This window comes from Thyridium curvatum, assembly GCF_004353045.1.
Source record: "Thyridium curvatum strain D216 chromosome Unknown NODE_85_length_178865_cov_78.098177, whole genome shotgun sequence".
NCBI classification, from domain to species: domain Eukaryota; kingdom Fungi; phylum Ascomycota; class Sordariomycetes; order Thyridiales; family Thyridiaceae; genus Thyridium; species Thyridium curvatum.
In genome coordinates this window covers 78036-100712 of record NW_022156840.1, presented here as the reverse complement: position 1 = coordinate 100712, position 22677 = coordinate 78036, and the positions used below count along the sequence as shown (strand labels likewise).

The 22677-nt window shown below is 54.1% G+C and overlaps 9 protein-coding genes across 9 annotated transcripts; 4 read left to right on the top strand and 5 right to left on the bottom strand.

The window, feature by feature from the left end:
- Positions 1 to 3: 3 nt before the first annotated feature.
- E0L32_010507 (uncharacterized protein) lies at positions 4 to 768 on the bottom strand (the record flags this gene model as incomplete). Its single annotated transcript, XM_031133133.1, has 2 exons — positions 4 to 455; positions 528 to 768. 2 exons carry the CDS (start codon positions 766 to 768, stop codon positions 4 to 6), a joined length of 693 nt encoding a protein of 230 aa, XP_030989531.1.
- A 1488-nt stretch (positions 769 to 2256) lies between these two features.
- Positions 2257 to 3834, top strand: E0L32_010506 (uncharacterized protein; the record flags this gene model as incomplete). The annotated part of the gene is made up of 7 exons (XM_031133132.1): positions 2257 to 2489; positions 2547 to 2655; positions 2717 to 2857; positions 2924 to 3269; positions 3347 to 3437; positions 3494 to 3583; positions 3639 to 3834. The coding sequence occupies 7 exons, from the start codon at positions 2257 to 2259 to the stop codon at positions 3832 to 3834; spliced, it is 1206 nt and encodes a 401-aa protein (XP_030989530.1).
- A 1066-nt stretch (positions 3835 to 4900) lies between these two features.
- E0L32_010505 (uncharacterized protein) lies at positions 4901 to 5871 on the bottom strand (the record flags this gene model as incomplete). The annotated part of the gene is made up of 4 exons (XM_031133131.1): positions 4901 to 5163; positions 5249 to 5364; positions 5424 to 5653; positions 5761 to 5871. 4 exons carry the CDS (start codon positions 5869 to 5871, stop codon positions 4901 to 4903), a joined length of 720 nt encoding a protein of 239 aa, XP_030989529.1.
- Positions 5872 to 6600: 729 nt separating this feature from the next.
- E0L32_010504 (uncharacterized protein) lies at positions 6601 to 9837 on the top strand (the record flags this gene model as incomplete). The annotated part of the gene is made up of 4 exons (XM_031133130.1): positions 6601 to 8559; positions 8613 to 8853; positions 9164 to 9610; positions 9791 to 9837. The coding sequence occupies 4 exons, from the start codon at positions 6601 to 6603 to the stop codon at positions 9835 to 9837; spliced, it is 2694 nt and encodes an 897-aa protein (XP_030989528.1).
- Positions 9838 to 10276: 439 nt separating this feature from the next.
- On the top strand, positions 10277 to 11035 carry E0L32_010503 (uncharacterized protein; the record flags this gene model as incomplete). Its single annotated transcript, XM_031133128.1, has 1 exon — positions 10277 to 11035. The coding sequence occupies one exon, from the start codon at positions 10277 to 10279 to the stop codon at positions 11033 to 11035; it is 759 nt and encodes a 252-aa protein (XP_030989527.1).
- Positions 11036 to 11218: 183 nt separating this feature from the next.
- Positions 11219 to 12689, bottom strand: E0L32_010502 (uncharacterized protein; the record flags this gene model as incomplete). Its single annotated transcript, XM_031133127.1, has 3 exons — positions 11219 to 11784; positions 11856 to 12288; positions 12579 to 12689. The coding sequence occupies 3 exons, from the start codon at positions 12687 to 12689 to the stop codon at positions 11219 to 11221; spliced, it is 1110 nt and encodes a 369-aa protein (XP_030989526.1).
- Positions 12690 to 13421: 732 nt separating this feature from the next.
- On the bottom strand, positions 13422 to 14389 carry E0L32_010501 (uncharacterized protein; the record flags this gene model as incomplete). The annotated part of the gene is made up of 2 exons (XM_031133126.1): positions 13422 to 14234; positions 14369 to 14389. 2 exons carry the CDS (start codon positions 14387 to 14389, stop codon positions 13422 to 13424), a joined length of 834 nt encoding a protein of 277 aa, XP_030989525.1.
- A 902-nt stretch (positions 14390 to 15291) lies between these two features.
- E0L32_010500 (uncharacterized protein) lies at positions 15292 to 17102 on the top strand (the record flags this gene model as incomplete). Its single annotated transcript, XM_031133125.1, has 2 exons — positions 15292 to 16945; positions 17005 to 17102. The coding sequence occupies 2 exons, from the start codon at positions 15292 to 15294 to the stop codon at positions 17100 to 17102; spliced, it is 1752 nt and encodes a 583-aa protein (XP_030989524.1).
- Positions 17103 to 18244: 1142 nt separating this feature from the next.
- Positions 18245 to 20192, bottom strand: E0L32_010499 (uncharacterized protein; the record flags this gene model as incomplete). Its single annotated transcript, XM_031133124.1, has 4 exons — positions 18245 to 18754; positions 18821 to 18922; positions 18979 to 19516; positions 19573 to 20192. The coding sequence occupies 4 exons, from the start codon at positions 20190 to 20192 to the stop codon at positions 18245 to 18247; spliced, it is 1770 nt and encodes a 589-aa protein (XP_030989523.1).
- Between the last annotated feature and the right edge of the window lie 2485 nt (positions 20193 to 22677).

Genomic DNA, 22677 nt, shown 5'->3' with positions numbered 1-22677 from the left:
GCTTCACAGAAGAAGCGCTCCAAGAGCGTACGCGCCAGCAGCAACTAGTGGCACGCCCATGGCCGCGGCTCCTCCAGTCGGCGCCCGAGTAGGTGAGGACGTAGAAGTGCCGTTCGTGGCCCCCGAAGGCCCGCTAGTAGTGCGGCTTGTGGTAACACCGGTGCTTCCCGAGGTCTGAGAAGTTGTTGTAGGACCGCCAGTCGTGCTGGTCTCGGTGGTGGTCGCGCCCGTGGCAGTGGTCTTGGTCGTCGTCGCCGTGGTGTCGCCCGTCTTCGAAGACTCGCTGCCGCTGCTGGAGCCGCCCGCGCCCGCCTTGGCGACGATGTGGAACTGGTTCGAGAACTGGAAGTGCTCCGGCGCCTCCTCGAGAGTGAAGGTCAGGCCGTACAGGGGCGCGCTGCCGAGCGTGTCGTTGACGGCCCAGTCGTACTTCTCGAGGCTATTCGCGATGCCCTCTGGCGAGACGCAGTGATGTTAAGATGCGTTGTTCTCTTTCTCAGGCGCAATTTTTCTGCAGTTCGACTTACTCGCTACAATACCCACGGGCTGGAGTAAATCACGATTGGGGCCTGCGAGGAGCGCAATGGTGATCGGTCCCTTTGACGCGCCCTCCGGGACCTTCCACACAAGAGTGTAGGTCGAGCCAGCGTCGATCTTCTCGTCCTTCTCGGGCTTGGTCACCAGGTCAAAGTTCGGGTCGGCAGTCGCCGCAAGGACACACCTCGCCAGCAGCGAGAGAGCGGTTGTAGCAGCTATGCTGAAGCGCATTTTGTCGATTTGTTGTCGCGAGACTGGCTTCTGGACAAATTTGATGTGTGTCACTTTCTGGTGCTATGTGTAACCCGGGGATGTGGGAAGTATAAGTAGAAAAGGGGTCGACGGCAACGGCAGACAATCAGGCAATAATCGAGCTTTGACTCACGACCGAGCAGGGCAAAGGCTTGGCTGGGCATTGGGGGCCTAGACGTATCACATCGTCGGGCTGCATTCACGGGACTAAGGAGAGCCAGGGGTGTCAATGCAGGCGTCAGCCGTTAGCGCGCCCAAATAAGTCCCTCGACAGCTCTCGAAGGGGGGTCATAAGGAGTTGCGGTTGTTGGTTCTCTGAGTTTTGACGAGTCTGAGGTTACACGGAGATCAGCCCTGCTGGGCCGGGCGCCTATCAGAAGCGAGAGCGCGCGGGCGTTGGGTGCTACCAGAGTGCTGAGACGGCATGAGAGTCATCATCTCGCTTTGTGGCACGGACGCAATGTAACGTCAGTGCTTACTCTACTTTACCCGGCCACTCACGAAGCCCCTGCACTTTCGTATAAATGGGTGCGGTCTCTCGCGCCATGCCTTTCCGAGGGAGATGCCGTCCCAACCGGGGTTCGCCTGCAGACTGCCAATACTGACAGCGGCAGGCCTACGAAGCGTGGCTGTACGTTGGGCTGATGAAGGGTCCTCGAGAAAGCATAATGCTCTGATATGGAGGTATATAGGCATGCGCATCTATTCGTCTCAGATTCTAGTTTCTCGTATTGCTTATGAATCCACAGTGGCACTTACATGTAGCTTTGGTTGCGACCTGAAACCGCGATACTGCTTGCCTTCACACTTTTCTCGTGCCACGCACCGAGACGAGCCCCTGCCGAAAGGTGCTCTGTTCAGTAGCTGTGTGAAGACCCCAGCTTGTACAAATTCCCAGAGTCTCTTGGGAACTGGCGCTTATGGGCATGAGCGGTCTCCGAGGCGTCCTGCTCGATCACTTTGTACGGGGGAACTTGCCACTGATCCATGATATGAGAGCTATTGAGACCTTGCTTGAAGGGCTCATGATCGAAATTACTGGACAGTGACTATATGTCTCAAAGGGGAGAGTTCTAGAGCCGAGTGACCGTTTGTTCAAGGAAGAGAATCAACTCAACACGGGTGCGTTACACGAGAAACACACAAAAGCCAATTGGCGGTGACGCAGCCAGTGCTGGGGACTGGATAAGACCTTCAGCACTCGACGCCGAAATCATCCCGCATTATCGATGGCCATACTACTTCCTCTGCCCCGCCGTCCTCCAGATGCAGAATTGGAGGGTAGTAATTGTGACATGCCGAGCAAATTGGCATTCCTAGCCATGAAAATTATATGGAGTAAGAAATGCTGGCACATATATGTCCCCGCTGTCTTCACCGCATCGTGTGGACGAATAAGCAGCCACATCTATCTCTTTGATCGTCAATTTCCAACAATGCGCGCTAGGCGAGACGCCTGTAAGCATCATGAAGACCACGACCTTGCTGGTTACGTCTGTAGCCGCCGTGATGGCGTCGGGAGCCGTCGCAGATAGGGTTCTCAGTAGCGCTCTGTTTGAGGCGCAAAAGCAAGCCGAAGCACTCGTCACCGAGATCAAATCGGCATTCGCGGACGAACTCCGTGAAAGGACGATTGAGCTGCGCAAGCGGGGACAGGAACCAGCTTGCACACCGGATAAACTTGTCACTCGCCGGGAATAGTATGTATTGATCGCTACGCAATCTGCCTACAGAACGAAGCACTAATAGTACAACAGTGGTACACTCTCCAGGCAGGAGAAGCTCGACTACATCAACGCGGTCAAATGTCTGCAATCATTGCCGGCACGCACTCCGGCCAATGTCTCGTCAGGAGCCAAATCTCGGGTCAGTCGTATCTGCTTCGTGCGATGTAGCGTGGATAGAACCCGACTAAAATTGCGCCTAGTTCGATGATTTCGTCGTCACTCATATCCAGCAGACCATGACCATCCACTACACTGGCAACTTCATGCCGTGGCACCGATGGTTTGTGTGGTCGTACGAGAATGCGCTGCGAGAGGAATGCAACTACACCGGATACCAACCAGTAAGTCCACGAGTCCAGCCTGTTCAGCATGCAGTCTAGGTCTGAACTTATTAACCACGACCGAAGTATTGGGACTGGGCACGATACGCGGAGGCGCCCCAGGATTCGCCGCTCTTCGACGGGAGCGATACGAGTCTTGGGGGTAACGGGGACTACATCCCGCACAAGGGACCCGTCATTAGTCCTCCTCCAGGAGTCGGCGGTGGTGATATTCAGCTTCCCGCCGGGGTAGGTGGTAGTTTCGTGACCACTGGCGCATTCGCCAACATGACGGTCAACCTTGGCCCAGTGGGTGGTTTACTAGGCGTCGAGCCTGGCCCAGACGGGGGCCTTGGGTACAACCCAAGAAGACTGAAGCGGGACCTGGGAGGAGCGATGAACATGCGATATGCCAACTGGACAACAATGAACAGTGAGTTGGAAAGACTGACAAGATGGCCGGACAGTCAGTGAGCGGGATGGTAACCTTGTGGCTAGACCTTCTTTCAGCACCCGACTTCGATGCATACCGCCATGTGTCCGAGGGAGTTCCCTACACGGCCGAGATTGGCCCGCATGGAGGCATCCACTATACTATTGGGTAAGAGTGAGAGCCTTTCCAGATGACGCTCTCATTGTCTGACTGATACTTGCTAGCGGCGACCCTGGAGGAGACCTCTTCACCTCGCCGGCAGATCCTGCATTTTGGGTACATCACGGCCAAATGGACCGGATGTGGACATACTGGTAGGGTCCGATTGTGATTCATAGAGAGAAGCGGTGGCTGACAGTAACCTAATAGGCAAGCGCTGGACCCGGCCACAAGGAAAGCGGAGATCAAGGCTGGCAATTACGGCCATATCACCTGGGCAAACGACCCGCCTTCCCGAGAGACGAGTCTAAGTGACGTGATCGACATGGGTTACGCCGCTCCTTCCATCACCATTGGGGAGGTTATGGATACCACATCGGGTCCCTTTTGTTACTTTTACCTCTGAAGGAGCAGTGCCTGTCACGCTCTATTGCGAGGGCCATTGTCATAAAGACACCACTGTGGACCGTGGTCTAGATAGTCTATGAACACGTTGAACAAGGTTTTGCCGCACTTCAGTCGCCAAGGCTTGTACTCCAAGGTTCGATCGCCAGATAGCCAAATATAATATCCCTCATTTATTGACTGCGTCAAGCAGCTATAACTCCGCAATGTTCAGGTTACTAGACTCAATCGCAAAAGACTCAGGTCTCTCCAACCCTAACAATAGCAATAGTGCCCCCCGCTATCAGATCCAGTCCATACACAGTTGCCCAAGCATTCGGCTACACATGCCGCTCTGGATGGATAATTCTTCTCAACGCAAGTATCCCTTGATTCAACAGCTCAGTATTAATCAGAAAGTTTAATGTAGCGCCGATCATACCTTTGACTGTTGATGAGGGCGGCCCCCATGTTAGAAGGAGCTGCTACAGAGAGCCCTAAGAAGACGCTCCAGGCTGCGACGTGTTTCAGAAGATACATGGTTCCCGACAAGGCTTTTTGTTTGTTGGTCGTTGGTCGTGTCTTTGGTGGGGATGTTCTTTTTGCAACTGGGGCGAAGAGGGCCATCAATCTTGAAGGAGAAGACAAGTCGGTTTAAATATGCCTTTTCTGTTGGAGACCGCACCTGATATCCGGTCGCAACGTATGATACAATCCAGTGATGGCAGAAAGGGCCGCCGGCATGTTACCTCGCCTCTTCGAGTGGGTATTCAGTTGCATGGTCCATGTTACCTGCCAAAAGCGATTTACTCGTGTATGGTATGCAGTATGGCTGATAATCTTTTGACTGCTGGAGGCATCTTGCGATGTACCTTTCTTGAGTTTCCGAGCGAACGAATGAGGGGCCTCCCCTCTCACACCTTGCTGGGTGCATCAGCATCTCTTGGCATTCACATCGGGTCATATCCTCTTCAAGGGCTTAACATCACTTGGTGGACTGCATATAAGGCCAGTGCTGTCAATTGTCTTTTCTGCCTTGATTTGTAATCTACTCTGCTTAGATGCATCTTGACAAACCTGCCGTTTCCTCAAGCATCTGTCACATCTCGAACACGTTGAACGTCCAGGGTCCTGCCGCCGTGCGCTGCTATGGCCTCGATGATCTTTTGCACAGCTTCGACCTCTTCTGCTTCGATTCCCACTCTGAGACAAGCTCTGAGATGCCAGTATGTTGGGGCACGGAGGTTCTGGGCCATGATGGCGGGAAGGACAACCAGCTCGGTCTCCTGGATATTGAGAATTCGATGATCTGACAGAAACAGGCCGTAAGAGATGTTTACTGAGATCCAGGCTGTCATCGAGGGTTGCAAGTAGTCAGCGAATGTTGGACAAAGGGTGTTCGCTACGGGGTAAGCTGTAGATCGAGCAGGACTCACGAATATCACGATGGGACTGCAGAGTCTTGACATGACCGCCTTTCTCGCTCTTGTAAAGCACCTTGAGGACGTTTGCAGCGCGTTCCGATGTCTCTGGACCGACCTGCCAATCCTCTCTATATGATGTTGAGAGCCCGATCTGGACCGTGATCAAGTGAACTACATGTCAACTCACCTTGAGCAAGAATAGTCACAATCCTCGGGCTTCTCCACATCTGCAACAGACGTGACCGCCTCAATGACAGACGGTATCCCATTGATGATGATACACTTGACCATCGCCTCCCTCATACGGCGGACCAGTGCCTGTCGAGCAGCCGAGGTTTGGTACTGGGGCTGGGCGACTAGATGCTCGTACAGCCGACCGACGAGCTTTTGTTGCCCACTGCCGATCAGCGATGCGATCTACCGACGCCTCGTGTCAATTTTGTGGCGGATTTGTAGGCCATAGTCCTTGGGTCGGATATGGAAACAGGTGTGCGGCGATGAAGATTGCAATCGACGTCACTCACCACGGTCAGATACCATCCATGCTCGCGAAACCGTGGAGGGAATTCGGCTTCGGCCTTTTCGAACAATTGAGTCAGCAAGCCTTGCTGCGAATCCGAATCAGCAGTAGTCATTTCGTGACAAGCGCCTATGATTCGTATGATTCGTTATGTCACGTTTGTGGAAGTTGCAAGGGTCATAACGTAACACTGGAGGGGAACCGGATAAGGTTTGTGGAGGTAGTCAACCGCGGCATTAGGTCCGGAGCAACTGTTCCTGATTGGTAGCAGGAGTTGGCTCTGCATTTGAGTTCACAGTAGAGTTGTTTGGTTGTTCCTGGACTCCAAAAGAACGAAAATAGGAAAAAGGCAACCAGACACAAAGTCTTGAATAGACCATACGAGGACGAGAAGAAGGCCTGCCCAAATAGTATGATCAAACGTTTAGTGTGTAGCTCAATGTTTTCTGTCGTGTGGATCTGCCAGTTCTCCTCCTGCGTGCTCCAAGCAAGTGCAGCTAACCAACAGCATGCACACCTCCATTCGCGAGAAGATATGAGGCATTCGTGATAATCTTCCGATATTTCACCATATTTGCCTCCAGAAGCCGTTCTAGGCATCCGTCCCCCGTGCCTTTGAGCGTCTCAGCTCTGGGCGCTTAGCGATTTCATTGGTCCACAGATATGGTTGTTGGTTCCGATGTCCCCTGTATGCCTGCATGAGCTGAAAGAATGGGCGGCTCTGATACTCTAGAGGGGGAGATGAAGAGGCGTTTTGTTCATTTGCATTGCTTTCAACTACTTTCTCTCCATTAATTGCGAGGACTTATCATACACTTCTCCTCAAGAATTGTTTTGACCCATCATGGCCCAAAATCTAGATGCCGAAGCGTTCAGTCAGCTGAATCGAGAACAAAAGACACTACTAGATACAGTCGACAGACTTCGAAGTCAAGGCGTTGGCGAGATTGTTCATCTGCCCCAGATCATCGTCGTCGGTGATCAGTCGTCTGGGAAATCCTCTGTTCTTGAAGCGATATCCCGCGTTCGCTTCCCCATCAAAGGCGGGATATGCACTCGTTTTGCGACCGAGTTAGTAGTCAGGTCTTCTCCCCTCGAAAAGGTCCTGGTCAAGGTCCTGAAGAGTGATGCCGACTCTGCCGACGAGCAGTTGGTGTTCGGCGAGAGCACGCTCGACCTTAGTGCGTTGCCCGATCTTATTGAGCGCGCCAAGATCGAGATGGGGGTTCAAAACGACGCCAATGGCTTTACACAGGATGCCCTGCACATCGAAGTGTCTGGCCCAGACTTGCCGTCACTAACGCTGGTTGATTTACCTGGCATATACCGAAATCCAACAGCAGATCAGTCTCGCGAAGGGATGGGGATTGTCTGGAAGCTGGTCGAGAAGTATATGGCGCAGAAGAACAGCATCATACTGGCTGTCGTGAACGCTAGTTACGACTTTTCGAACCAAGGGATTCTCACAGAGGCCAAGCAGCATGACCCGAACCGGGAGCGAACTATGGGGGTCATCACCAACCCCGACAGACTGGCGCCGAACTCAACGGAGGAGAGCAAGTACATCCGTCTAATTCGAAATCAAGAGCCTCTTCATACGCTCAAGCACGGATGGCATGTTCTGCGCAACCGGGGGCCTGATGCCAATGACGAGCAAGGCCAAGGACAGTCGCGAACTTCTGACAAGAGTAGAGACGAGGCCGAAGAGCAGTTTTTCTCCCAGGGCACTTGGGAGCCATTATCCCAAAACGTCAAAGGCATCAGGAGCCTCCGAGAGAGGCTGAGCAAGGTCCTTACAAAGCATATTCAGCTAAGCCTCCCAGGGGTCATTCAAGACATTGAGAAGACGCTTGAGGCTAGACGCGAGGCTCTAACTCGTATGGGGCAACCTCGAACGACTCCGGCTGAACTACGTCAATACCTCCTTGGCATCGCAGAAAGATACCGTGACCTTGCTCGCCTTGCTGTCCGGGGCACCTATGATGACAAGTTCTTCGGGGATCCCTCTGAGCTCGACTATCCGAGTGGTCCTCATTACAAAAGCGATGGTCGCAGGCTACGTGCTGTCTTCAGGAATCTTAGTTATGCGTTCGACAGGGTGATTAGTTCCAAAGGAATTAGAAGACAGCTTCGATGGAACGACGGCGATCCCGAGCTCCAAGCTCGTCAAGAAGGGGAAGAGAGTTCGCCTGCATTAGCACTCTACATGGATTTATATGCCGTGGATGACCCAGAAGAGGTTTCATGGACCAAGCTCAAGGATGAGCTGGAGACTCAAGCATTGGTCAATCAAAGCACCAACTTTCCTGGGTCACCAAATGACAGGCTCGCTCTGGACCATTTCCGCGACCAGTCCCGACGGTGGAAGAGCATTGCAAAAATGTATCTCGACCTTGTGATGAACTCAGCCAAGGTTTTCGTCGAACTGGCACTGGGACACATCACAGCTGGTGACGAAGAAACACGGAATTCCCTGTTCCGAGAATACGTCGACCCTTTCTTTGAACAACGTTCTCTCTGTCTTGAACAGAAATTGGAAGAGCTTCTGAAACACTATACTCACGGGGAAGCCATCACCCGCGAAGCCATGTTCATCCGTGAGCTCTCACTCAGGGAGAAACGGCGTGTGGCTAAACAGGTGGAGGATATTTCAGCCACTAGACATCTAGCGATATTTGGGAGCTCGCAGATTCTGAGCATATCGGAGAGCATGATGGAAGACATTGTGCTCAAGTCGCTTGGGAGCGAGACCAGCCCTTTTGGCCTGGAGAAGGTTGTTGACATGGCTATGGTATACTACGAGGTAGGACACCGTATCCTTCAGCTTGGACATATGTACTGAGGCATGCCTGTTAGATGTCTTTGCGGACTTTTACGGAGAACGTCATGATCCTTGCAGCGGAGAACTGTTTGATATCTGAGCTACCGTCCATGTTGACATCGTCCATGGTCCACGAGATGGGCGAGGATATGTTGTCGAGCTTAGCAGCAGAATCACCGCAAGTCAGCCAGGAACGCAGCCAACTTGAAAGAGACGTTCGGATGTTGACAGAAGGCCTGCGTACCTGCAAACGACACCGAACCCATGAACCGGCACGTAAGTCTGAGTTCTGAGAAGGACCGGGAACTGATGCAATGGTGTTACTTCCTTGCTCTAACTCAAATCTTCCCTCTAGCTTATTGGCTGCAGTCATCAAGTCGTATTTCAGGGTCTACTGAAGTGCACGAGAGACAGGTTTCCGCTCCTGACCCTGCTGGTGAGCTAATCTCGTCTCCAATGAACTTCTGATCAGGCAACGAAAGACACTGACAGCCGCACCTAGAAAAGTCACCCGAATCAAAAAGACTTCCAATTAGGACCCCGCAAGCAAAAGCGAGCTCGACGACTGTATCTGACCTGACCACAGAGACGGTAACGCCGGAGCCAAGCGATCGGCTTTTCATTCCACCTTATCCGAAACCCAGCTCAAATGCTGGTTCAAGCCCAAGGTCTTCACTTGGACAGGGTATCACACCAGTTCCTGCTGCTCCTAAGTCAGGCTCAGCGGGGTTCTCGGGGCTCTTCGGCTCATTAGGTTCGAAAGAGTCACTCAAGTCTCGATGGGCACAGGCCACCAACGACTACCACAAAGCAGCAAGTGGAGAGAGTCCTGCCCCGAGTTTGGCCACAGCTCCTCAAGGCCCTAAAGGAATTGCCCCAGCGTCATCAAATTCGAATAAGAAAAACAGTCCAGGACATGTCAAGGTAGAGGACGCTTTTGCTGTGGCGTTCACAAATAAGTCGGCGTTCGGAAGCGGATCGTCTTTCAGAGCCAGATCATCCCCTTGGGACTTGATCACCCCTTCCACCAGAGGTAGGCGATTCGCCAGTGTATTTCCAGGCTTCCTTCACTTGGCACCTGCTAACAAAAGTATTCTGAGTGAATTAGGACTACCCGTAGTACTTTACGAAGAAAAAGAGCCAAACTATCCCGGCTCGATCTTGCAGTATCAGCACATATCATGCTCAACTCTACTGAATAAATGGTCTCCAGAGGAACTGAGATTGGGAAACTATCGTCTGTCAAAGAGTCCTCTCTAAAGTCGGGCAATGCCAGGAGGGTAGGATCACGAGAACGTGTTATATTAGAATCGTTTTGCAGTCACACTCTCTCCTTCATTGAGTCTTGTCCAAACGGGTATATCTCGCCCACCTTTGTGGAGAAGGATAGAAATGCATACATTGCCCAACATAGCTTGTCACCGGATATGTCGGTTCCGCGATGGCGGGGTCAGATTTCAACAGCCCCTACCAATCCTAAACTCTCAAAGGTTTATGCATCTGAACATGCGAAGGCCGGTATTTTCTTCCCCGGAAGCTTGTATTGGAAGGTACTTAAACGATCATGTCTCATCCTCAACTGCCGTCCACCCCGCATTACCTTTATTGCATGTGAATCAAGGGTCCAAACTCCAAGAGATCCTCTTACTACTCCTGATCCATTGAACATCCTGCAGTTACGATAGAATCTTGATCAACGATGCCCGTCAACTGGGATATAAAAGACAAGGTCATCGCTGTCACCGGCGCCGCCTCAGGGATCGGTCTGGCAGTGGCGGAGCTCCTCGCATCACAGGGCGTCCACGTCTCCATGGCAGACCTCACGGAGAAAGCCCTGAATGAAGCTGCGGACAGGTTGTCCTCAGCGGGTTACAGCGTCATGGCGACCGTTGTGGACGTCCGCGAGGAGGACCAGGTGAACTCGTGGATCGAGAAGACGGTGGCCAAGTTTGGCAAGCTCGACGGCGCCGTCAACATGGCCGGCGTCGTGCCCAAGGTCATCAACATCGAGGACGTCGAGCACCACAACACTCCGGACTGGAAGTTCGTCCTCGATGTGAACCTCACGGGCACCTTTCACTGCATGCGAGCGCAGCTGGGCGTTATGAAGGACCAGGGGAGTATCGTCAATGCGGCGTCCATCGCGGGCGTAACCGGATTCCCCAAGAACGCGGCTTACACGGCCTCCAAGACGGGTGTCATTGGTCTCAGCCGTGCGGCCTGCAAAGAGGTCGGGCACAGGGAGATCCGGATCAACTGCGTGGCGCCTGGCATTATCGACACACCCATGCAAGCGGCGGCGAAGGCAACCAGGGGCGGCGAGATTACCTGGAAGCACCAGATCCAGAGGCGGGGCACACCGCAGGAGGTAGCAAGCCTAGTTGCGTGGCTCCTATGTGACGAGTCAAAGTTCATCACTGGGGCCGTTCATCACATTGACGGAGGCTGGTGCTGTTGAGATGTCCACTGCGGGCCATGCATGAATGAAGATAAGGCCCGATGAAGGTTTGGGTAGGAGGAGAAGACTGCTGACCTATTAAGTGCGTAATTAAGTTCCTGGCGTGTCGCCCAAATTGTATCTGTCCAGAAATTCACTATATCTAATTACTTCCGTTGACCTCAGCTTTGTTGATCTGCTCGATTATGCAAATTGAACCACCATTCTCGCCGTGCTCTTCCCCTGCTGCATTAGATCTACCATCTTTGGTACGGCATCCAAGCTGTCAAATGTCTGAATCACGGGCTTGACACCGTGCTTCGCCGCAAACTCGATACCCTTCTTCATCCGTTGCGGAGTGGACGTAGAGTCCCCCTTTACGATGAACCGCTTGGTCGCAATGGCCAACGCGTCCAACCGGATCCCATTTGCGGGTAGTCCGGCTACCATTAGGATCCCGCCGACGCGGATCAGAGGGATCGCGCTCTCGTAGGCGGCCTCTGCCGCACTGAAAACAATGACGGCCTTGCCGCCGCCGTTGGTGACACGTAAGATCTCATCGCGGGTATGGGAATCGGTGCGAGAGTTGAATATGAGGTCGGCCCCCTGAGCCTTAGCATTGGCCAGTGTCTCGTCGTTGATGTCGACGCCGATGACGCGGGCGCCCATCGCCTTGGAGAACTGGATGGCGAACTGGCCTAAGCCCCCGCAACCTACGATAACAACCCAGTCGTTGGGCTCCAGCTCGCAGGAGTCGACGCAGTGAAAGGCTGGCCATGGCGTATTAGTCACCACTAGTCCCTCGCAGCTAGGATGGAGCAGGGCAAAGGTAGTTAGTTACCTGCCAGCCCAGCACAGAACATGGGCGATGCCTCCCTCACGTCCATGCTCTCGGGCAACACGATGCAGTTCTCCCAGTCCACCAGCGCGTACTCGGCGAAGAAGCCGGGAATCTCGAAGCCGTTTGTGTGCGACTGGCTGACGAGACAGTGGCAGTTGTGGACCAGGCACCCCGCGCACTCGAAACATCCGTCCTGGACGTAGAGGAAACCCACTGCGTCGCCGATCTTGAACCCTTTGTCCTGAGTCGACGGGTGCATAGCGTGAATGTATCCGGCCCCCTCGTGCCCCAGAGTGACGGGGTCTTTGCGGTCGCGGATAGCGATGGACATGAGGTCTGAATGGCATAAGCTGGCTGACGCCATCTTGATCAAGAACTGCCCTTCCGCAGGCGTGGGAATGAGGATCTCATTCACCACCACCTTCTTTTGCGACTAGAAGAGCCGTAAGTACCTATCCGAGACATCAGGGCAGTGAAGCTGGCTAACTGGGTCCCATTGGGCTGCTCCCATCATCTTAGGTGAGTCTTTGGAATGAGAAGACGTCAATAGAAATAATGGGCGTCTCGAGCGATGATGGCCCTTTGACGGAATCTATTCTTTCCCAGGTTTGCAGTTCGTGAATAAATTGACGAAATTCCCAGACGCGGTCTTGTTGATGGGAAATACATTTCCGGCAGGCAGGGAAGAGGAGGAGGGGTTGGCCAGAAAATGTACAGCTGTACCTGTGAGAGTGACATGCAGATTCTTGAAATCATAGGAATAGGACCTGAAAGTTTGGTGTGCAGAGCATGCGGCCGCAGGTGGAGGACCTTCTCGCTTTCGATTTGGTTCATTCTAGTAAGGTCTTGGGAGAGACTGCAAAATAGATTTGACCCAGTCCAGTTGGCCTCTTTTAAACTGACGTCTGATTATGTGCATGCCTCTTGAGTGGATATTGAGTTCAATATTGTTTGTGCTGACTCAAGCGTTCCATAATGGCAACTTTGCACATTCGCCACATTTGTCACATTCGTCCTCCGATTCTGGCTCTTGGAAATCTGACAGATTAGATTTCTCATCCTCGACTTTCGAGAATCCCCAGGTATATAACGAAGTGAGATTCACCTTGACACTGCCCACATTGGCCCTAGGTACCCCATCTGAATCTACCAAAGGAAGAGCCGCATCGCACAGCTAAAACCAAGGGTCAAACTCGTCCTGCTCTGAGCGAGGCCACTAGAACATGGCTTTATAGGAACCTAACTCCTGGGGTAAGATAGCGAAGTACCTTGTTGAAATGCCCTTGTTCAGCTGGGAAGTTTGACGCAACTCGCGGAAATCTCTATGAAAAAGAGTGTTAATATTTGGCGGACTTTTACATATGAAGTAAGGCAAGTGACTTGCCGTCTGAAACTATCAATATCGGATTCTTCGAATCCCCCCTTCCCTCTCTGATATCCCATGAGGTCGAACAAGTCCTGGCACCTTCTATGTTGCCACAATCGCCCCACGGATGCAATCACGGCGTCTCGGAAGATGGCGCGGTGGAAGTGATTCCAGAAAGGGTCTGCATATTCTGGGTAATTCTAATCCCAGAAAGAGGGGTTGTCTTCAAGGAATCGAGTATAGGCCTGTCGTAATTCTTTGGAAACATACAATACCATGCCAAATGGCTCTTGATCCAAGATGTGTCCTCGCTCCCAGTCGCCTAGGCCAGGATATTCGAGGGCCAGACGATTCATATCATTGAGGCGCTGTTGACTATCACGGCCTACGGGCTTCAAGTCCTCCCATTCTCCACCATCCTCAACGACCCAGTGGCGTTCCTCTAGATAGATACTGGGTTTTCCCGCAGCAAGGTCTTGCCAAACGCATGCAGCGGCGTTCCATGCCCATCTCTCTTGTTGCGTGCGGGTGCTTTCTATGTCATACGAAACAAGCGTTGGGACGTGTCGAACGACAGGCTCTTCCTTGTTACTACAAAGATTGAACTCATTGGCGATGAGACCAGCAAGTTCTAGGGCCAGCGTTCTCCAGCCATCCCAGTCGGCTGTCCTGGCTATGAGCTCGGTCGCGCTGAGCGGTCCGGACTCTAGATGGGCTGTCGCCTGGCGCACGTTCGCCTCCTCGACCTCGGCGGATGGCCATCCCAGCACGAGTCTTCGCTCGGCATCACTCAGTGTCCTGGGCTCGGTCAAAGCTCTCGCGTACAAGTCGCCCCAGTCGGTCCCCATGTAACTGCCAAGAGGCGCAGCCCAATCCCGGGCAAGATCACGGAGGTCGATCTTCTCAGCTTCGTTGGGCTTGCCATACTCGCCGAGGGATTCCGACAGGAGCCGTTCCTCGGCCCAGGTCAATTGGCGCAGGTCATGAAAGTAAGGATGGCCATCTTTGATACGCTTTGGGGAGAGTCAGGAGCTTCGGAACCTCTTGTGTCTACAAGTACAAGTATGTTGTGAGGTCCGTGCGACGCTTGGTCAGTGATCAGTTGAGCTTGGCTTTTCTTCCATCTTCTTTACTTGTACTTTCCCACATTAGGCAAGCCCCACCACATATTGAGACTCCAGCACAGTCGGTGCGGTGCGGTGAGCTCAGGTGGCGGAATATTACACGGAGCGTCACTAGGCGGTGGGCGGGCGGGCGATGTGGGTGGTGGGTGATGGCGGCAAAATTAATTTTTTCTGGCCCAAAGCGGCCACTGAAACCTTGATTACCACGCCCTCCAAAAATCCAGTTTCATCCACCGCCACCTTTTTTTCACTTCTCGCTCTCTCCATCCCTTCCTTCGCCGATTCACCACGTTTTCAGAGCAGGAGGTCGGGTTCTTGGACACATCACTTTCACGTCGACGTCGCCATCAAGACCAGAGGATTGTCATACAACAGTCATTCGCAATCTGAGCTGCTTCCTGCATTGCTGATGACCCTGCGCACTACTACTGAGTGACCGCCTGCTGAAGCTGAACTGCTGCCTCAATTGATTGTGCACTCACCCGTCGCCTTGATCTCTGGAATTCTGAATGCACCCTGGGGCCTCTCACCGCAGACTATTGTTGCGCAATCACTTCTATTGTCGCCTGCATCTGCTGCCTTATTCATTCTTCTCTCTTCTGATTCTCCAGACAAGTCCACCCACCACCACCACCTTTTGTGTGTGAGCGCCGCGACGCGCAGAAGAATCGTTCGTCCTGCTTTGTCTGACGTGTAGATTGTTTCTCTCGCCTGCTGTTGTCGCACCTACTCTTTGTCTTGAACGATCCAGGCTACCAGCACCTCGTACAAGAGCAAAGCCAGCCAGCCTCTGGACCGGATCTGCTTTCGCATTCTTGGAGTGGACAGGTCAAGTGAACTCGCTGCACAGGCAGGAATACCTACTTGCGCATCGAGGGTTTTTACTGAACGCCAGCATCCGCTACTGCAGTATTCTCACTTGTTTGCCATTGTTACCTGGAACACCATGGCCGACCCGACTCGGAACCTCGAGTCCATTCTGGCTGCCCTAGGTAAGCCCATCCGTGATTCGGCTGCGAGCCCGCGATCACCACTGACCAGTTCCTCAGCCGCCCAGAAAGCGCCAACCTCGACGCCCCCCCAGGGACAGCCAGGTCTACCACCTCCCCCAGCTGGCGGCGCAGGCTACCCGCTGCCCCAAGCACCGTACCAAGCACAACCCCCAAGCGCTCCCGGCTACGGCGCGCCACCTCCGGCATACTCCTACCCCCAGCCTACCTCCAGCGGGAACCTCGACCTGAGCTCCGTCCAGCCCACCCAGTCGGGCTCCGTCAGCATCGACGAGGCCATCGCCCGCGCCAAGGCACATGCGGCTCGCAACGGCGTCACGCCCTACGAGCGACCCGCCAACTACAACCCGCCACCACGCGATGGCGAGCGCTACCGTGGTTCGCGCTCTCGCTCGCCCCCCGCGCGCCGTGACGCCTTCCGCGACAACCACAATCCCTATAGAGATGAGCGTCGTGAGGACCGCGGTGGATATGGACGTGACCGTTCTTTCTCCCCCCGTGGCCATGACCGGAATTCGGGAGCCTTTTCCCCTCGTGGCGGACATGCTTCTGGCCGTGACGGTGGTGACGATAACTCTGAGGTCATTGAGGTGGAGGCCAGCCTGGTCGGCTTGATCATCGGACGCCAGGGTGAGAATCTCCGTCGCGTAGAGGGCGACAGCCAGTGCCGCGTTCAGTTCCTGCCCGCCAGCTCCCCCAGTGCCGATCAGCGCCAATGTAAGATCACCGGCCCTCGTGCTCGCCGAGCCGAGGCCAAGGCGGCCATCAACCGCATCATCGAGGACAGCGGCATGGGAGCCATTGCTAGAGCCGGACTTGACCGTGGAGGACGTGATGCCGGCCGCGGTGCAGGCCCGTCCGGTGCTAACACCCAGCCTCCTCTTAAGGAGGGAGAGGACTGCCTGCAGATCATGGTCCCCGATAGAACAGTGGGCCTCATCATTGGCCGCGGTGGAGAGACTATCCGTGATCTTCAAGAGCGGAGCGGATGCCACGTGAACATCGTTGGTGAGTCCAAGAGCGTCAACGGACTGCGCCCTGTCAACTTGATTGGCCCCCGTCAGGCTGCCATTGTAGCCAAGGACTTGATCATGGAAATTGTCGACAGCGACAGCAGAAACACCAACGCCGGCGGAAGCGGCCCCCCTCGCAACGCCCGCAACGCCCATGATGGTGGTGCAGGTGGCCACGGTAGCCACGGTGGTCATGACAAGATCAACGACTCCATCTATGTTCCCTCCGAGGCAGTCGGTATGATCATCGGCAAGGGAGGCGAGACCATCCGTGAGATGCAGAGCTCCACGGGCTGCAAGATCAATGTCTCCCAGCCTTCTGGACCCAACGAGACGGAGCGAGAGATTGGCCTCGTCGGCACCCGCGAGGCCATCAGCCTGGCGAAGCAGGCCATCGAGGACAAGGTCGACGCAGTTCGACAGAAGGGCAGCCACCCGGGAGGAGGCCGCGGCCGACCCCCTCGCGACTACGACAACCCCAGCTACGGCCAGCCTAGCCACCAGGCACCGAGCCAGGCTCCCGCCGCTCAGCCACCTGCTGGTGGTTCCGGAGACGGCGCTGACCCATATGCAGCTTGTATGTATTCTCCTTCCCCATATTATTGATTGGAGTATCCTTTACTAACATTCTTTTAGATGGCGGCTATCAAGCCTACCTGGCCCTCTGGTATGCTTATGCCCAACAGCAACAAGCTCAGGGCGGTGATGCCGGCAAGCCTCCCGGAACCGCGTGAAGGACGATGGTGCACGACCCGCTTGCATGACTGAAACGACAACGACTGTCTCTTGATTGACCACATGGATTCCATGATGCTTGACTTGACCGGAGAGACTTGTTGGGCATCCTTCGACTTGCACGAAGGGAAGCGATGACTGATCAAATCTCTTGGACGTCCGGATGAGGTGGCTTGCTTCCCAGCAGCAAATGCTCAGCTCAGCTATATTTGTATTGTACAGTACGACCATTCCATTTTCGAGTTGCCGCATCATTTTTTACCTTTCTCTGCGAGGCGGCCCTATCATATTTTGGACCAGATACCCCAAAGTTCTTCTCTTCTTTGCGGTTGTGTCGCCAACTTTTCGGTTTGCGACACTCGGTATAGGCGTTTCAGAGTGGACTTTTGCTGGGCAGGATTTTCTCTTTTGCCACTCTCGTCATCCATGGAGCTTGCTCAGGGGCCCCGTGGATGGCCCTTTCGGTGACCTGAGCTGAGCGTTTCTGCACATATGCATATGGGCCAGCGAAACTCGTCGATCGATGACTGTGCTGTTGAGGAGTAAAGCATGGCATTTTGACATGCCTCCGTGGAAAAAGGCCCCTGGGCTCAGCCGTGACGGCCAGTACATACATACATGGCAATGATGGTCGTCGGTGTGCTGACGACTACTGATGGAAAGGGGGCTTTCAAGTACGGTACCATGAATGAGATGATGAAACAGGATGGAGGGGAGTGCATAAGGAGAAGCATGGATGGTTTTAGGGATCATGGAAAAGTACAAAAAATGAAGCTGTCTCTTGATTCAGTTATGATTTCTGTTTTGCTTTTGATTCTCTGAAGTCTGTTTAATATTCTTCTGTCCACTGCTGTTCTGTCCTGCATTTTCTGATATTACCACCGCACTGCATGGAATCAACTGCTGTGTTTACAACATCTACGTTCCGGGCTTACTGCCTGTGTCACTACTGCCGTTGATCCGTTTGCACACTGTAAAGTGCCTTTTTACTTCCATTTATAGATATCTGGACAAAAACTCAACTTTTAATGCCTAACGCCTCGCAGTAGTCCCCTAATGTGCCATACAAACAAACATGTCTGATGAAGAAAAAAGAGGCAAAGTGATCCTCGAACACAGAATGCAATGCGACCCCCCCAAATCACTTCCTAAACTTGCCACCGCCACCACCACCCCCTCCCTGCCGAGGCTGGCTCCCGTACGCCCTCCGGCCCTGCGTCTTCTTGTCCCTGCTCATGCTCGCCGCGAGCGTGATGTCGACGCGCGGCGGGGTCGCGAACCCGAAGCTCTTGGCCACCTTGGCCAGGTCGAGCTTGTGGATGTCGAAGACGCTGCGCAGGCTGTGGCTCGCGTAGGCGTGCAGGTAGGAGCGGTACCCGTCCTTGGCCGACTGGTGGAGGTAGTAGTTCTGGCCGATGAGCTTCTCGAGCTGCGACTGCACGTTGATGACCTTTTTCGCGGGGAAGTCGAACTCGACGACGGGCACGCGCGCCTGCTTCAGGTAGGTCAGAAAGCCGACCTCGGAGGGCAGCAGGAACATGAGCGAGCGGCCCTTTGTGTTGGAGCCGCGGGCTGTGCGGCCCACGCGGTGGATGTAGTCGCGCGGGTCGTCTGGGGGGTCGAACTGGACGATCCAGTCTACCGAGGGGATCTGCGAAAGGGTGGAGGCATTAGTATTCGAGACTATGTGCATCATCGGTGACAAGTATAGACTTACATCGAGACCACGGGCAGCAACGTCAGTGCAAATCAGGGTGCCCTGCTCGGCATTGCAGAACTCGAAAAAGGTGTTTGTCCGCTTCTGCTGCTTTTGCTTGCCCTGAGGAACCTGTTAGAAAATGAATGGTTGGCTGGTGATAGCCTGCTGGTACTTACATGAAGATCGAGAACCTGCAGATCAATGTAGTTGAGCAGCTCGGCATAGTACTTGACCGAGTTGCAGCTGCTGAAGAAGACAATGACCTTCTTCTTCTGCATCTTCTTGAGGAAGGAGAACAGCAGCAGGAACCGCTTATCGGCTTCGCAGATGACATAGCCCTGCTCCAGGCCCTCCACAGTGCTAAACTTCTTCTCTTCATCGACGTTGACGTAGAGCGGGCCGGGGCGCAGAGATATCCTGGCCAGATCCTCGACCTTGGTCGTCTGTGTTGCAGAGAATAGCATGGTCTGTCGCTCGTCCTTGGGCAGGATCTTGATAATCTGCCTCATCTCATCCTCGAAACCAATCTCGAGAATTCGGTCGGCTTCGTCGATGATGAGAGATCGCAGGTTCTTAAAGACAAATGGTGTGTTTTGCAGGTGGTCGAGAAGTCGACCGGGAGTGGCAATCAGGAGGTTGACACCCTTTGAGAGCTTGTCCGCCTCCGCTCGCCTGTTTGCTCCTCCGATGACGATACCGTGGGTCTGCGTGTGGCTGGTCGTGTTGTCAGCGGTTGGATCCGAGACGATTTCTGGCAACATGTCACTTACTACTTCATGAGATCCTTGGCGACACTCCAGATCTGAAGAGCCAGCTCTCTCGTTGGGGAGACAACGATAACACCAGTGCCGTTTCTCGGCTTGAACTTGAGCGATCGGAGCATCTCAACGGCGGGAATCAAGAAGGCGAGGGTTTTGCCGGATCCAGTCTTGGCCGCACCGAGTACATCCTTGCCAGCGAGAAGGGGCGGGATACCTCTCCTCTGGATCTCAGTCATTGTCTCAAATCCCATATCCTTGATGGCGTTCATGGTCTTCTCAGACAGGTTCAGCTCGGCGAACGACTGGGCATTGGTGCCAGTCTCGATTGGGAGGGAGAGATCTTTCTCGTCGTCAGGGTTGGCCTCAGCCAGGTCTTCACCTTCGGCCTCATCGTCATCGTTGTCGGATTCGTCGTTGGCGTTTTCAACCTCGTCAGCGACCTCATCAGACTCGTCATTGTCGTTCGACTGGTTCTCCGCTACCTCTTGCTCGGGGACTTCCTCGACAACTTCCTCGACGGGCTTCGACTTCTTGGCCTTCTTGTGTCGGACGCCGTCGACATGCTTGTCGGACGACTTGACGCCATTGGCGTCCTTAAGTTTCCGCTTTTTGCTGTGGTCGGAAGCCATGATCGATTGCTGCGGTGCGGGATGCTGGTGCTGGTACACTGAGAATCGAAGTGTTGGCGGTCGCTTGGGAATTTTCTCTGGGCCTTATCGCAATCTGCAGAAAAAAAAGTCTGGGTGGGGTCGTCGGGGCGATAAGCCGATAAGCTCTTAGCGGTGCCACTATTTTTCCCGGACTACCTGTCACAGCATTGAGGCAGCTTGGGCTCATCCAATGCTGGGCTAAATGTTGACCAAGACTGACCACCAAATGGTAGCACTACGAGTTGCTCATTGCCAGCTCAATACGCTCATCGTTGAGAACATCTCTGTCTCTAGTTCGAAGCCCGTCGATTCCATAAGGCAGAAGCAGGCTACGAGACCTAAACTGTCGAGCTGGCTAGGCTGTAGTGGCCGTGGCAGCTCAACGAATTCAAGCTGACCATGCCAACTTTGAGGTCCTTTCGCGGCATCCATTGGTCCTCGAGACCATGATCTGAGAGCACGGGGGGACTCAATGGCCGGTGTACAATCTCCTTCTGTCATCAGAAAAAGAGGAGTCTTTCACTGACGACTCGCCGAGATCGGCCATCTGCTGCTGAGCAGGCAGGCTTGCAAGCAGTATTGAACCTCGACGCCGCACCTGCCGTGTCCTTCATTGTCCACGTCCCTCGGGCCTCGGGTTCTTGTGTTTTCTATCGCTGCACAATGCTGAGGGCTCTCGAATGGTTCGCTTAGCTGCTATCCGTGCGTCAACTCTCAGCAGTCCTGCTCTCCAGGTTTTTCCCTGGCTCGCCATCCTCGTGTCCGTGTCCCGCCTCTGCCGTCTTGTGGACACCATCAGCATCCTGCACAAACCCGGTCCTATCCTGGCGCAGACGTCACTTGATACGGGCCATGCCAGTAGCATCCCCTACCAGCTTTTTCCATATCCAGCCGCGGCATCCGTGTGTGCGTCAACCTGTTTCTCAAGTGAGGAAGGGTGATTTGGCAGGCTGTTTGTCCATCGCGACGTTCGGGGATCGGCAGATGCTGAACGTCAATCGCTCTCGAGAAGGCTTAGCCCCAGCTTTGTGCGGTAGCTACTACCGCAGGCGAGACATTACTGCGACTCAATACCGCGGACATTTTCTGACTTGTCGATTGACTGCTGGGACGAGACTCGCTTGTGCGCACTCGTTCGGTTGCTCGGTGGGCACTGATGATGGATAAATTGCGGATAATGTCCAAATGCGACGCCGTCGAGCAATGAGCGCCTGCGAGCCTGGGCGTGTATGACATCCCAAAAGCGCCCCCAGCTACCCTTTCGATTTCCCCTTGTTTATTTCGAAGGACCGCTGCTGCGGCTGCCTGTCATATATTGCCGTCCCCCAATTTAATCAATCCGATTGCGCGGGCTGTTCCGACGTCCTGGAAGCATCAATTAAGGGTCGGGGCGAAGATGCAAGTGCAGGCTTTGGTCTGGTTTCCCGGGTTTCGGTGACGAAGATCGTAGATTTCAGGCAAAAAGAGAGCTCAAGGGGTTCAAAGATCTTTTGCGGCGACTTCGGGCCTGTATAAGAAGTCGAGAGTCTGCAGGCTAGTACAAGTGTCCTTCGCGCTGCTTGGACCCGAGCGGCTTCTGGTCATCTTCCAGGTCCTACTGTGCCTTATGTGTGCACCGCGGCAAGCTCGCTCAAGCCTCACTCGTTCGATATTAAACGTCATATTTTGGGAAGCTCCCAAGGAGCGGTCCTTGCGCACACTAGATGACATGCGTTGCAACTTCCTAATCCAAACCCTCAGCTCCGGGGTTCGGTCTCACGGTAGCATCATGGGGTAACCACCTCTCCGGGGAAGCAGGGCGTCCTCTGTGTGCAACCTATCCACGATGAATGGTCTGACTGGGCCATGATGTCCTTGCAGGGCCTCATCGGCGAGCACTCTCGCCCCTCCAGACCCTGGCTTCCTCCTTTCTTGGAATTCGCCGCCCATGACAGGCATCCGGGGGCGCAAGACACGGCTCAGGCCGAGAGAGGTCGCATTGCAGCATCACGACCCTCGTCTGATTGGCGCCATCTGGGCGGTGACGCGGGGGCGACCCTGCTTCTTTACGTGAGGGGACTCTTGAGGGACGATCAGAGGCAAGATGTCAGCGAGGCCCTTCCAATCTCTACCCGCAATGTCTAGACCAAGGATGCAATCTCGACGATAGTTCTCCTGCCAGAAGAGGATGGTGGTGCAACGCGACCGCAGCTCTGTCGTCCGATCATGGATGGATGATGGTGTCTTGCAGGTTGCATCCTCAGCTCTTGGGTACGGCATGGCGATCTCGGGCTTGGGTCTGGTCAAATAGGATTGCTGCTGGAATAGCGAACCTGATAATGGTATAAAAGGGCACCGAGTTTCCCCTCTGCATGGAACAGTTCATGCCTGACATCCAGAGAACCAGACTTTCATCTTGCAGATCCTGCTCAGCAATACACTCGCACTTGTTGTCACTTGACATTGTGTCATTCATCTTCCCATC